The sequence below is a fragment of the Cebus imitator genome, unplaced genomic scaffold (assembly GCF_001604975.1).
Source record: "Cebus imitator isolate Cc_AM_T3 unplaced genomic scaffold, Cebus_imitator-1.0 Scaffold238, whole genome shotgun sequence".
Taxonomy (NCBI): Eukaryota; Metazoa; Chordata; class Mammalia; order Primates; family Cebidae; genus Cebus; species Cebus imitator.
This window is the reverse complement of record NW_016107553.1, coordinates 2,350,344-2,365,801: the sequence shown is the minus strand read 5'-3', so window position 1 is coordinate 2,365,801 and position 15,458 is coordinate 2,350,344. Positions and strand designations below refer to the sequence as shown.

Below are 15,458 nucleotides of genomic sequence, written 5' to 3'. Positions count from 1 at the left end.
GAGACAGAGTCTTGCTGTTGTTGCCCAGGCTGGAGTGCAGTGGTGTGATCTCGGGTCACTGCAACCTCCACTTTCAGGGTGTAAGTGATTCTCCTGCCTCGGCCTCCTGAGTAGCTGGGATCACAGGCATGTGCCACCACGCCCGGCTAGTTTTTTTAATTTTCAGTAGTGACAGGGTTTCTCCATGTTGATCAGGCTGGTCTGGAACTCCCGACCTTAGGTGATTCGCCCGCCTCAGCTTCCCAAAGTGCTGGGATTACAGGCGTGAGCCGTTGCGCCCAGCCATCAGTTGTTTTCTTTCAAGGCTATTATATTCTGTGACTTAAGTAATCTTTTTTTCTTTTTAATCTCCAAGCGGCAAAGGTATTCACATACGTTTTCTTTTAAAGTTTTGTCATTTAGTTTTTTTTTTTTTAAATTACTTTAGTGTATGATTGTCATTTAGTTTTTATGTTTAATGTTTGTGTATAGTATGGAGTAGAGGTTCAGGTTTGTTTTCTCTTGTAGATTTCTAATTTTTCCAGCATTATTTATTCATTTCCCTGTTGGATTGTTTTGGCTCCTTTGTCAAAAACCAACTGAAGTATAAGTATGGCTCTGTTTATGGGCTCCATTTGTTTGAACTATTTGTCTTGCCTTATGCCAGCATCCATGCTTCATTACAGCAGCTTTGTACTTAGTAAGTCCATGATGTTACATAGTGTAAATGAGTTCTTCTTTTTTTGAGTTATAGGATCAGAAATTGAGCAACTTCGTTTGTGTTGGTCCGTATGAAAATAGTAATTTTCATATCTTATCCCCCTTTCTAGTTGAAAAATAATATAGTTGAAATTTTTCGTTCTTACTTGTGAGAGAAAGCTAAAATTGCTGCTTTTTCCCCCAGGTTCTCTTCTTTTATAAAGTTATTTTCCTGATTGTTGTTATTCTGTAAGTTTTCCTTTTTTCCCCTCTCTACTCTTTTGCCTGTCTGAAATTAAATCTCAAATTTTATTTATAGTCTGGGTTCTCCTACTACTGTTTCTGGGAACTTTTCTTTCTTAAGAAAATGGCCCAATCTTTAAGATTTTCTTATTCAGATTCTTTACTCTCCAATGAAACTACTGTTCTGCTTCGTTAGTTTTATTCGTTCAGTTGTTTTGACTGGGGCTAGAAGACCAGCATAAATATCAGAATCTCTAGAAGATTCTTGCCTTCCTCCATTCCTTCCAGGTGCCTTGGCTAGGAGCCACTGCCTTTTCTATCTTTAATTGAATCCCTATTTTCCTGTTACCTGCCAGCTATGGGCATTTCCCTGGGCTCTATCTTTGTCTCTTTCACCATTCTCATGATTTAGTTCCTACCCATGTACTGTGTGCCATCTACTCCCAGTCTTTCTCACATTCTTTTAGTCATTTTTACTTAAATATCTCACTGTCACTTCACACTGAGCACAACCAAAACTGGCTTTAAAAAAAAAAAAAACAAAAACAAAAACAAAAACAAAGACATTCTTTTTATTCCCGTCACAAATTTTGTCAGCATTTTCTTTCAGAAAGTCTCATGTGTTTAATCTTTTCTCTGTTTCAATTATCAGAGCCCAGTCAGATCTTAGTACTTTATATCCAGGTCCTGACTCATCTCAAGGGCTCCAGGCAGCCTCTGGTCCATTTCATCCTGCATGCTGTGCTAGACTAGCAGTGGTCTTTTTGTGCCAACCTGAACATCCCTCCCCTGCTTAAGAACATTATTTTCTTTTTCCTTGCTTTTTCATTTTTATCTTTCTTCTTTTCATCACCTTCTAAATTCTCCATCTCTTATCTCTTCATTATTTCTCAGACTTTCTCCATTCACACCCAGTTAGCTTTCTTCTTGCAGAAGTACACTACACTCATTCACTTCTCCTCATCCTTACTTCTGTGCCTGAGTTTGTTTCCCTTACTAGGAATTCCCCACCCCTAACCTTCTGTGCTCTTCCAGAGTTCATCTCTTGATACTCCTCTTCTTCATGTTGTGCTTAAGCTATGATAAACTTTTTAGTTCCATGGACAGTGCCCTGTTTTCCACTCCCTACCTCACTTTGTCTGTTTGCCAAGATGTCACTATAATCCCTGATTGGCCTACTCTTTAAAAACCCAAGTATAAGTGTCACTTTCCTCTGGCAAGTCTCCACTAATCTCTTCTTCTAAGAAAAGATTAAGCAATATTTTGTATTCCCACAGCTACTTGCACTTACCTCAGTTACATGTTACGTTTTCTTAATTTTTATTTATATTTCTCTCTCCCACATTAATATCTGCATTTTTTGAGCATATGAAGACATTATGTCGTATTTATCTTTTAATATTACTTAATAAATATTGGTTGAATGATTGAATTAATTTGGGGGGTAACTGGGAGACTTTTCCTCAGTTGTATACAGTCATTGAAAAGTAACATAAGCATAGTGGATTTAGGACAGTGTTTTTTAACTTTTAGCATTGTAACCCAACATTTCAAATGGGTAATTTTTATGATATGCAAATTATATCTGAATAAAGTTGTTTAAAAAGATGGACTGAACAGTCTTTTAATGGGGCTGGTAAAGTAGTCTGGTACAACAGTCCTGTAGCCTTAGTTTTTGGTAATTAAATGAATGATAACTGCACCATTTGGTTCAGTTTTGTTTTGTTTCTTTTTCTTCTTCCATCACCTGGGCATTTCCACCAGAAGGGAGGTTAAAGAAAAAATGAGAATGTTTCAGTCAGCAACACTGAGCCACTTAGTAAACAGCCACCCCAAATTTTTATGAGTTTTAGAGTTGAAAAGAATACTTTTTCCAAAAAGAAGTTTGTGAGTTTCTGTATTCCTTAATGAACAGTTAGTTGATATTTGCTTATAGCTTTCTCGTTTCACCAAAGTACTCTTTGGGTATTAAATGTGATTTTCCTAAAAGTCATTAGATGTATTTATAAGTTAGGCAATTTTATTCTTCTCAAGAGAATGTCTTTCTTAAAGAATATAATGCTAATGTTAAATTTTATTCAGATTAAAATAAAGTTTAGTTGGGAAGTTTTAGACATTAGCGTATGTAGTACTAAAACAATATTACATATTGTGGAAATCAAAATTGAAACAGAAAGCTTACTGTCTACCCTTTAGGATCTTACAGTCTATTTGGGGTTGATAATGATTAATGATTTTTAATTTCTTTTTTTTTTTAATAGGTCACTACTGTTTTTAATGAAGCCACATCATCTTTCGATTTAAATCCTCAAGTGTTTCAGCAGTTAGATAGTAAACGACAGCAGGTCCAAATGACAGTTACAGAGACCAACCAGGAGTGGCAAGTGTTGCAGTTGAGAGTGCATACTTTTGCTGCATGTGCAGTTGTGAGCTTGCAGCAGCTTCCGGAGAAATTAAATCCTATCATAAAACCATTAATGGAGACAATTAAAAAAGAAGAGAATACACTAGTGCAAAACTATGCAGCTCAGTGCATAGCTAAACTACTTCAGCAGTGCACAAGAAGGACGCCCTGTCCCAATTCAAAAATTATTAAAAACCTTTGTAGCTCACTTTGTGTGGACCCATATCTAACTCCTTGTGTCACATGTCCAGTACCAACACAAAGTGGCCAGGAAAATTCTAAAGGTATATACATAAACTTTTATTTGGGGTAGAGAAATAACCATTTAAATTTGTTTTTGTTTACTTATGGGTATAATTTAAGCACAAATCAAGTTCATGTTAGAGTTTTTTTCCCATTCTGAGAGAAAAGGCTTGATTATAACAAAACTCTTTGTTACATGAATTTGCACATACTTCTTATCAGTCACAACCCTCTAAGTTCAAATAAGCCATTCATAGAAGATCTTACAGCTGATTATAAGCTGACTGAAATCTGAGAGACAGGTATTCACCCTTACCTTTGCCTTCAAAACCATAATTATATGGTTTACTGTAACAAGCTAGAAAAGTTAATTGTATCACATGTTATTTAATGAAAGCTTTTTTTTTTCCCCGCCCCTTAACCAAAGGAGCAACCCTATTGACTGGAAAAAGTTATTATAAAATCTCTGGTTTCCCTAATTTAGTGCATGTTTTATGAGATTAGTGAACTCTATTTCTTTTAGTACTTTTAGTAAATAATACTTAACCAACTTTTTTGCTTTCAACTGGAGAATTTATATGGAAAATGAGAACTTCCATCTGGTCTCAAAGACCAATGTTTTCTTACACAACTCAGTCCTATATGATTTTTGTATGTGTGGTTAACAAGATTTTGGAAAAACAAATTATTTGAAATGTAATAGACTTACAACTTTGGCACAGTATAGATCTTTAAAAATACGTAAATGGACTAGAAGAAGAAAGGTGGCCATTTTGAATATTAACATCTTAAAATGCAGTGGGGCCATTCTTCCACCTCACCCCTCTCAACCCTCATTTCTACTAAAAATAGAAAATTCGCCAAGTGTGTGTCTGTAGTTTGCCCCATTGCTATGTAAGACAGTATTATTTTGCAGTGGCCATTGTTTTTTTTTTTTGAATTCATGGTGACTCTGGATCTTTCTTTTAGAACTTGTTTGAGATATTTTTAAAAATATGTTTCTCATTATGCTTAGGCACAGTAAGTTTTTTAAAATTAATAGGCCAGGCTGGGCACGGTGGCTTATGCCTGTAATTCCAGCACTTTGGGAGGCCAAGGCAGGTGGATCGCCTGAAGTCAAGAGTTTGAGACCAGCCTGACCAACACAAAGAAACCCCGTATCTACTAAAAATACAAAATTAGCTGGGTGTCATGGTGCATGCCTGTAATCCCAGGTACTCAGGAGGCTGAGGCAGGGGAATCGCTTGAACCCAGGAAGCAGAGGTTGTGGTGAGCTGAGATTGCACCATTGCACTCCAGTCTGGGCAATAAGAGGGAAACTCTGTCTCAAAAAAACAAACAAAAATTATAGGCTACTGGCTGGGTGTGGTGGCTCATGGCTGTAATCCCAGCACTTAAGAGGTCAAGGTGGGCAGATCACTTGAGATAAGGAGATCGAGACCAGCCTGGCCAACATGGTGAAACCCCTTCTCTTTTTTTTTTATTTTTTTGAGATGGAGTTTCACTCATGTTACCCAGGCTGGAGTGCAATGGCGCGATCTCGGCTCACCGCAACCTCCGCCTCCTGGGTTCAGGCAATTCTCCTGCCTCAGCCTCCTGAGTAGCTGGGATTACAGGCACACACCACCATGCCCAGCTAATTTTTTGTATTTTTAGTAGAGACGGGGTTTCACCATATTGACCAGGATGGTCTCGATCTCTTGACCTCGTGATCCACCTGCCTCGGCCTCCCAAAGTGCTGGGATTACAGGCTTGAGCCACCGCGCCCGGCCTGAAACCCATTCTCTACTGAAAAAAAAAACATATAAAAATTATCTGGACTTGGTGGCGTGCACCTGTCATCTCTGCTACTCAGGAGGCTGAGGCACGAGAATCACTTTAACCTGGGAGGTGGAGGTTGTAGTGAGCCGAGATTGTGCCACTGCACTCCAGCCTAGGCAACATCTCAAAAAAGAGAAAAATAATAGTCTGTGTACGCCTGTAATCTCAATAGTTTGTGAGGCTGAGGTGGACAGATGGAATGAGCTCAGAAGTTCGAGACCAGCCTGAACAACATGGTGAAACTGCATCTCTACAAAAAATATAAAAATTAGCTGGGTGTGGTAGTGTGCGTCTGTAGTCCTAGCTCCTCAAGAGGCTGAGGTGGGAAGATTGGATCACTTGAGCCCGGGAGGTGGAGGTTGCAGTGTGCTGAAACCATGCCACTGCACTCCAGCCTGGGTGACAGAGACGCTGTCTTCAAAAAAAAAAATTATATATGCTTTAACTGAAATCACAATAATTTTTTTATGTGCTGTTTCTCACTGTTCAGATGACTGTACAGCCTGGATTGTATTAGGTATAAATCCTATGGAAATAGACTTTTTTGTTGCCATTTCATTATCTAAAGAAAATATTGGCCTGTGAAAGTTGAGGCCCAAAAGACATAGTTTAAAAATACATTATATCTTTTATGGAGCCGAAAATATTTGGTATCACCTATATCATGATTAAAAGGTTATTTAACTTTTTTCCTTATTAGGATCCACCTCAGAAAAAGATGGAATGCACCATACTGTCACCAAGCACAGAGGTATAATTACACTCTATAGGCACCAGAAAGCTGCTTTTGCTATCACAAGTAGACGAGGTCCTACTCCCAAAGCAGTAAAAGCTCAAATAGCAGATCTTCCTGCGGGAAGTAGTGGAAATATTCTTGTTGAACTTGATGAGGTAAATAGTTTTTTTCTTTGAATGCTTTGATTTTTAAACAAATATCTGACTTACAAATTGAGAACTAAGTTGTATTAGCTTCCACAAGCTTTTAAGTGAAAGTACTGAGATTAACTTTTGGAGTACTCCAACAATATGATCCAGAAAAACAGCAAACCTCAGATTTCTCATGTCTCTTGTAATTTTTACCAACTTTATTTTCCTAGGCAAGACAGCCTTATGATAGAGGGTACATACATTATTTATAAATATAAACTAATTCAGTCCTATAGCAGTGACTGTAGAGAAGGTGTTAAATAATAGTGAAAGCTAACTCTTCTCTGTCCTTTCAATGCACAAATGTAATAAAATTGCCACCCACCTGACTTTTTTATTCAATTTGAAATATATTACATGTGTAGTGTGAGGTAGGGTTCTAAATTTATTTTCCATATGAACAGCCAGCTATCCTACTATTAATTCCTTTCCTCCTTGATTTATAATGGCACCTCTGTTTATATTTGTGAGAGTTTATTCAGGGTTTCTATGATCTCCCATTGGTCTACCTGTTATATAGTACAGTCCTAATAACCAATGGTTTTTTAAAAAGTGTTTTGTTTTGAAAATCTCACAGTCACATTATTAGCAATGGAATGAATGCTTTAGTTAGTTCTTTGGATTGCAAGACAGGAATTTACCTGGTTTCAGCAGTAAGCCATCAATACTAAAGACGTGTCGGTAAAATACAGGCCTCTTTTAAGTTTCTTTTTAAAATCAACAGCTTATTATCAATATTTCTCTTAAAACATTCTGTGAAGTTTTTTCCACTGATAATATTTCCCTATAATTTAATAAAAATTTTGATTTTGATATTTATCTCTAGAGTTTGCATAGTTATTCTTCCAGTTAAATGTAATTTTAAAAGTATATATTAATATCTTTTGGGGGGGGGAACAGATTTATGGACTGTTAATTACTTCTGAATAAGAATTACTAATCTTGGGGCTAGCTTAATCTTGTTCTAACCCTTAAGTGAATGTAAATAAGGACAGATCATTTCCTCTATCTTCTCCCTAACTGATAAGTTTCTTTGGGGCAGAGAGAAGAAGGGAGAAAAAAATGTCATTTAGGACTATCTCTAGAAACAGCACATATCCTTCTATTCCTTATCCTCAATCCCAAAAAAGTGTTTTACTTTGGGCACAAAAATCTAATTAGATGTTGTAGGCCCCTGTAAATTTAATTATTGGGAAATGTTTATAATTTTGATAAACGTGTCTAGTAATTGCTTACTTGGTTAATGGTAACATTGTGAGTTCTTTAATGGTTACTTTTAAATTCTCTTGATAAAATTTTAAATGCATTATAATTTTTTCTGAAATTCTACTTTTATCTGACATTTAATTTTAAGGCCCAGAAGCCTTACCTGGTACAACGGAGAGGAGCTGAATTTGCTTTGACAACTATAGTAAAGCATTTTGGTGGTGAAATGGCAGTGAAGTTGCCACATCTCTGGGATGCTATGGTTGGCCCATTGAGGAATACAATCGACATAAACAATTTTGGTATACACATATTTTTATGAGTCCAGTTTTTAACAAATTTTAATGTATATTAATTAAATATATCCTTATAAAATAAAAATGCCTCTGTGCCTCTACCTAGTTATTCCAGATCAGCTGGTTAGTTTTAAAATGGAAACTTGGTTTAAAATAAAAACACAAACACACTCCTTATTTAAAAAAAGAGAGATTTGGGCTGAGCACGGTGGCTCACACCTGTAATCTCAGCACTTTAGGAGGCCCAGGTGGGCAGATCACATGAGGTCAGGCGTTTAAGACCAGCCTGGTCAATGTAGTAAGATAGAAAAATTAGCCGGGCATGGTGGCACACACCTGTAGTCCCACCTGTTTTGGAGGTTGAGGCAGGAGAATTGCTTGAACCCTGGAGGTGGAGGTTGCAGTGAGCTGAGATTATGCCACTGCACTGCAGCCTGGATGATGGAGCAAGACTCTGTCTCAAAAAAAAATTTTTTTTAAGAGATGTTTGAAATGGATCATTATGTTTAAGTTCTTGGGTTGCTTTGCATGTGGTACCCCAGCATTTAAATTAAGGTTGTGGCACTTAATTTTAACACTAAAAAGCAAAACTGACTTTCCTGTGCTAGCTGAGAAAGTGCTAAAAGTTTTTGTGGGCTCTAGATTTTGAAAAATTATTTGCCAGATAATGCAGACAATATATTTTAACAGATGGAAAATCCCTTCTGGAAAAGGGAGATGGCCCTGCTCAAGAACTGGTGAATTCTCTGCAAGTTTTTGAAACAGCAGCAGCTTCAATGGATTCTGAGCTACATCCCTTGGTAACTAACTAATGCAAGTGTAATATTTCTTCAAATAAAACATGTGGTCTTATTTAACAAGTCTTAAGGTTTGGAAGGTACAGCTTTGATGTCATCCTCAGTAATTGCATTTTTCTTTGCTGTGGTATGAGTATATTCCTCCTTTACTAACAGTGCAACTCTTGTGGGCTTTGATGTAGACCTGGCTGCTTGAATTTGATAGAAAACCCAACCTGGAAGTTTAGAATGTAGGGGCATTGAGGAAAGGACTCTGATGACACAGGAGCCAGGTATAAATAGGAAAGAAAACTGCAACCTGTTTATCGAGATCATCTTAATAATATACCTCCAAGAAAGGAAAAGCACACATAATGAAACCTGTTTCCTAGTTAAGTATAAAGATGAAAGGAGTCACCTGCCTAAGGTGACACTGGTCAGTGGCAAAGATAGAACACTGGTTTGTGATTTATTTTTTTAACTATTGAAATGTGTCCTACAAAAGAATTGGGACAGAGGGAGGAATAAATAGAGAATTATCTGTTTTTTTCATAAGAGAATATTTTTCTTTTCATATGTGTGCAATAGGAAGCTCTCTGCATTTACACCATTTTGAAGGGTATTAGCCCCAGTTCTTTATCGATATCTAGCATAAAAGGGAGAATCTAGGAGAGGGTGAAGAGGAATGGATTTTTTTTTTTTTTTTTTACATAGTAATGAAGTATGTTCTTTTACTTGTTAAAGTTTTGCTGATTTACTATTAGTAAAGAAAAGTTGAGTCCATTTGTATGCTCTTACTCTCCATAATTAACAACATGCATTCAGCTGAACTGTAAGGCTCATCAAACTGTTTAACAGATACCTGGCTCTCATCAGCATTAATCCTGGTGTTCCATGTAGCAGACATTTAATAAAGTGCTGTTGTAATGCTGTTGTGATTATAACACCTATCATAAGCCAGGAAGCTACAGAGGAAGATACCTACCAAAGTGTGATGCTAGAATAAATCAGTAACACTTAAGCCACTGGATAAAAATTATGTAACCTTAACCTAAATTAGTGCTGCCAAATTTGGTAGGGGCTGGTGATGTGTGGTGGTATTTTCCCAGCCTCAGTAGGAGAATCTTACCAAGTACCTTTTGGTTTGTTTCCTGTTAATTTTGGAAAGAATTAAGTGTTCTTGTATGCCTCAGAGGATATAAGCAGAGGAGAGGTTCTGTACCATTTTTTTTTCCTTCTTTTTGAAAGATTTGTAATACATTAGTTTGGATTTGGATTAGTTTTCTATTGAGAATGTTTTGACAGTAATGTTTTGAAGTATTTGGAGATATTTTTAGTCACTTAGGATATTGAGAACTTTCCTGAGCATGGGCTGTCATAGTTACATATTAAACAGTATTTCCTGATGAGAATTCTGATTGCCTTTAACTTTTTGTTTTTAGTTGGTACAGCATTTGCCACATCTTTATATGTGCCTTCAGTACCCCAGTACTGCAGTGAGGCACATGGCTGCTCGTTGTGTAGGTGTCATGAGCAAAATAGCTACCATGGAAACAATGAATATTTTTTTGGAGAAGGTTCTTCCGTGGCTGGGAGCAATTAATGACAGTGTCAAACAAGAGGGTGCAATTGAAGCACTTGCCTGTATCCTTTTTTATTTGACAAACTGTTCAGGAATAATATTCATTTACTTAAGGATAATTAAAATAAAATTGATGTATTCAAATATGTATATAAATAACCTGCCATGTTACAAAAAATAACTTTTTTACATCTTATTTTGAAATATATATATATTTATTCTTCATCGTTCAACTTGATTGAAATATTTTTATATTTTATTACAAATGTTACAAATTGATTTACCTTTTATGATAACAATTTTCACATGGAAACCAGAGAATTACTATTAATTTTAAAATAGATTTTTAATAGGCAAAATAGTTTTATGTACTTTATGAACTATATATCTTGTAAATGATTTACTTATTTATAATCAGTGTTTTATTAATCAGGTATATAGGTAGTCCCTATGTTATAAACATATTATGTTTTTAAAGTATGTTCATTACTTGGGTTGAAAATAACCAAAATATACTAGATAATTAGAAATATACAGGCATGCCCTTTGCTAAGGATACGGCAGCAGCTAACATTCTTTAACTCAAAGTATCTGAAAGATATTTCACAGAGCACAAAAGATGGATGAAGATCAAATCAGTAGAAACTCTGGTTCAAAAATACTGAAGATTACAGGAGAACTGCGCTTACTAGGCTCACTATATCCAGCTGGTGATTGTCAAGATCCTGGTGGGAAATTTGGAATTAATCTTTGAGTGACACTGAGTTGGACTCCTTTATTTACAATGTGACTTGTTTTATTTTGACATTGGAATTCTGGAAGCTTGTAGCAATTTCTTGATGAAAAAAATCTTGTTAGTAAAGCTTCCTCCAGCTTTCCTCAGAAGAAAAACATAATTTTGTATTCCTAATCATGAGAAAGTTACATAATATTTTCCAAGGAGCCACAAAATGGGCAAATACTGTTACAATTGGATCATAGGCCTGGAGGGTCAGTCTCTTCCCTTATAATACAGTTGAGAAAATCATGAGCCTTTTAAAAAGTTACAATCTTGGTATCAGTTTGTTTGTGAAAACGTCTGTCTCGGAACTATTTCAGAATTTCCTTAATCACTTACTCAGGTGTAATGGAACAACTGGATGTTGGTATTGTTCCATACATCGTCCTTTTAGTTGTTCCTGTATTGGGAAGAATGAGTGATCAGACAGACAGCGTGAGATTCATGGCCACGCAGTGCTTTGCAACGCTCATTAGACTCATGCCACTTGAGGTAAGTCAAAGATACTTGCTTTATAGACATAATGTTGTCTATAACTTTATCCGTAATAATTGTAACCTTTTTTAGGGCCGGGTACAGTGGCTCACACCTGGAATCCCAGACTTCAGGGGACTGAGGTGGGTGGATCACCACAGGTCTGGAGTTTGAGACTAGCCCGGCCAACATGGGTGAAACCCTGTCTCTACTAAAAAATATATTTAAAAAATAATAATTAGTTGAATATGGTGGTGTGTGCCTGTAGTCTCAGCTACTCAGCAGGCTGAGGCACAAGAATTGTTTGAACCTGGAGGCAGAGGTTGCAGTCAGCTTAGATGGCACCACTGCACTCTAGCCTGGGTGACAGCAAGACTCTGTCTCCCCCCACCCCCCCAAAAAAAAAGGTAACACTTTTTAAAGAATATGTCAGGCTAAAATGAAGGCATTATTTCAAAAATATTTATATTAAAATAATTAAAAATTTTAGGCTTTTAATAGGTACTTTTTAAAAAAACACATGGAGTTTTAATTTAAGTAAAACAAGAAATCCGACACTGTGATTCCTAAAAAAATTTACTGATGCTTTTCTAGGAATAGAATTGTTCATATTTCTGTTTGTAATTCTGTTTCTAGGAATATAATTTTTCTGGTAACATCTAGGTGTAGACTCTGGGCTAAAGTTTAGGCAAAAGATAAATTTGAGAGATGGTAAATAAGACTGTAAAAAGCAAATGAGGTTTCAGTGAGAGTATGAAAAAGAAGACTAGAAAGATCACATAGGAGCATTTTGGAGTACATTCACAGGGACACGAATAATGTGTGTCCAGTGCAGGAAACTGAAGTGGCTTGAAACACAAGAAGAACCAGGATCCCACCTCCAAGTTGTTTAATCATATTTTGATGTGGTTTACATAATTCAGGAAATAGTAGGTATGGCATGTCATCCATGTTGTAACATGTATAAGTACTTCCTTTTTATTGCTGAATAGTATACCATTGTATGGACATACCACAGTTTGTTTATCCTGTCACCAGTTGATGTATGTTTGGATTGTTACCAGCTTTTACTAATAGTTATTATGGGCTAGGTAAGGTGGCTCATGCCTGTAATCCCAGCACTTTGGGAGGCCACGGCGGGTGGATCACTTGAGGCCAGGAGTTCAAGACCAGCCAACCAGCCTGACCAAATAAAAATACAAAATGATGAAACCCCATCTCTACTAAAAATGCAAAAATTTGCCAGGTGTGGTGGTATATGCCTATAATCCCAGCTATTCAGGAGGCTGAGGCAGGAGAATCACTTGAACCTGGGAGGCAGAGGTTGTAGTGAGCCAAGATCATGCCACTACTACTCCAGCCTGGGTGACAAAGTGAGACTCTCTCAAAAAAAAAAGTTACTATGAATAATGCTACTATGCATTTGCATTTATAAGTCTTTGTGTGGATGTGTGTTATTTCTTTTGAGTAAATACTTAAGAATGAAATACTGATTCATACGGTAAGTTTAATGTGTTGAAGTTTAATTTTTTTATAAAACTGCCAAATTGTTTTCCAAAGTAACTGTATCATTTGACATTCCTACCAGCAAAATAGTGAGTTGTAAATGGGATAGCCTCTTTGAAAAACAGTTTGGTTTGTTTTTATGCCAGGATCATACTATTTTGATTACTATAGCTTTGTAATATATTTTGAAATCAGGTAGTGTGATCCCTCCAACTTTGTTCCTTTTGCTCAAGATTGCTTTGGCTATTTGGGATTTTTGTGGTTCCACATGAGTTTTTTTTGTTTGTTTTTACAGAAAGCATATTCAAAGGGATAATAGAGAACCATATGAGTTTTAGGATTGCTTTTTCTTTTTTTTTTTTGAGACAGAGTTTCGCTCTTGTTACCCAGGCTGGAGTGCAATGGCACGATCTCGGCTCACTGCAACCTCCGCCTCCTGGGTTCAGGCAATTCTCCTGCCTCAGCCTCCCGAGTAGCTGGGATTACAGGCACGTGCCACCATGCCCAGCTGATTTTTTGTATTTTTAGTAGAGACGGGGTTTCACCATGTTGACCAGGATGGTCTCGATCTCTTGACCTCGTGATCCACCCACCTCGGCCTCCCAAAGTGCTGGGATTACAGGCGTGAGCCACCGCGCCCAGCAGGATTGCTTTTTCTAAGTCTAAAAAATTTGACTGGACTTTTGGGGATTAGCGATCCTCAATGCGATTTAGGGATTGCATTATATGGTTAGTATGAACATTTTAACAATATCAGTTCTTCCAGTCCATGAACATTTATTTTCCATATTTCCATATTTATTTTCCATATTTATGTCAATTTATTTGTGTCTCAAGCAGTTTCTTTCATTAATGTTCTATAGCTTTCAGTGTATAGATCTTTCACCTCCTTAAATTTATTCCTATTTTTTTTATTTTATTTTGTTGCTATTTTAAATAGAATTGTTTTCTTGATTTCTTTTTTTCAGGTAGATTGTGTCAGAACCTCATTACACTCTTAGAAATTGAAGACATCAAAGAGCTGTTGTTTATAATACTTTCTGTAACATACTAAAATTGGGAAATTTTTAAATAATTCACTTAAATAATAAACCTACATGTTAATATAATTAACTTTTTTGATGAAAAATAACTTTTCTAAAACAATGTGTTAGAAGAGTGACATTGTTTTATACTATTGCAAGTCTTTTTTATGTCTGGTTTTCGTTTTTTGGTTTTTTTTTTTTCTTCTTGAAACAGGGTTTTACCCTTGTCACCCGGGTTAGAGTACAACAGCGCAATCACAGCTCACTGCAGCCTCAGCCTACTGGACTCAAGTGAACCTCCTGCCTTAACCTCTCAAGAAGCTGGGACTACAGTCCCATGTCACCAGACCTCGCTAATTTTTTAAATTTTTTGTAGAGATGGGGTCTTGCTGTGTTGTCCAGGCTGATCTGAAACTCCTGGGCTCAATCCTCTACCGCACCTGGCCAGTATTTCTGGTTTAATGGTAGATAGCAGGATTCTCAGGTTTGCTTGGGCATTCAGTCTGTTGCAATATGCTGTTTTGGCTCAGGGATATATAATGGAAGTCCAGCCTCACAACCATAGTTAGAAAAGGGAACAATATTTTGACAGCCGTCTCAAATAATTGTGAATATTTTATCTGATAGCATACCAGAACTCAAAAGAGAAAGTTTAATGTTATTAGAATCTAAAATCCTATCAATGAATGTTTCATACTCTCTTACATTAAAATTCATTTGTTTGTCATACACTTTTGTGATCATGGTATCTCCCCTGCCAGGTTAAGTATGTTTTACACTTTTGAATGGATCCTTTATTACCCATACTTGTAACATTATGCATCAGTCATTTGGAAAATATTGGTTTGTTGAGTCATGTAAATCTTCCACAATTGGACACAATTCATTATGTTTTTTAAATCATGTTTGTTAACAGCAGAAAATTGTTTTTATTGGAAACTGTCCATTTCTCTTGAAAATATGAATTTTATCAGTGACAACAAGTTAATGTCAGTTGTTTTCCTTGAAATGACAGGTTCATTTTTGAGAAAACGTCAGCCAGATACCAAAGTCAGAATAACCATAGTTTATCAGGGCTTTTAAAATGTTACATCAAAAAATGGCTACATTAACACACTTTCTTTCTCCTGGGCACAGTTTGTCTAAAGAAATTAATAATTATTGTCTGGTGTTTCCAAGTTTAATAACCATAAATCTTTAAGAATGTGAAAAATTAACCAACAACAAAACATATGGTTGGGTACATCCAGGATGGATATATAATGTAAGCACTACAGAGTTTGTCAAGGAAATTCTTGGGAGTATGAAAGACTTCATATTTGTGGATATTTTAAATGGCTAGTTCAGCTCCTCAATATGTTGTACTTTGATAAGCAGCAGAATTCACATTTTTTTTCTCACAGAATGTTAAAAAAGATGTGCATTAAAGGGTTGAAATTTAATAAAATCGATCACTTTTACTGCTTTATCAAGGTGGTTTTTTTTTTTTTTTTTTTTTT

At 36.3% G+C, this 15,458-nt stretch overlaps 1 protein-coding gene across 3 annotated transcripts in view; it reads left to right on the top strand.

Moving 5' to 3' along the window:
* Nucleotides 1-15,458, top strand: part of BTAF1 (B-TFIID TATA-box binding protein associated factor 1) — a 99,666-nt gene that overhangs the window by 58,955 nt on the left and 25,253 nt on the right. For all 3 annotated transcript variants that reach the window (XM_017498206.2, XM_037727739.1, XM_017498207.2), the window contains exons 20-25: nucleotides 3,183-3,609; nucleotides 6,090-6,280; nucleotides 7,671-7,824; nucleotides 8,509-8,618; nucleotides 10,037-10,238; nucleotides 11,298-11,446. In XM_017498206.2, coding sequence (XP_017353695.1) covers nucleotides 3,183-3,609; nucleotides 6,090-6,280; nucleotides 7,671-7,824; nucleotides 8,509-8,618; nucleotides 10,037-10,238; nucleotides 11,298-11,446 — 1,233 coding nt within the window. The remainder of the gene's footprint in view (nucleotides 1-3,182; nucleotides 3,610-6,089; nucleotides 6,281-7,670; nucleotides 7,825-8,508; nucleotides 8,619-10,036; nucleotides 10,239-11,297; nucleotides 11,447-15,458) is intronic.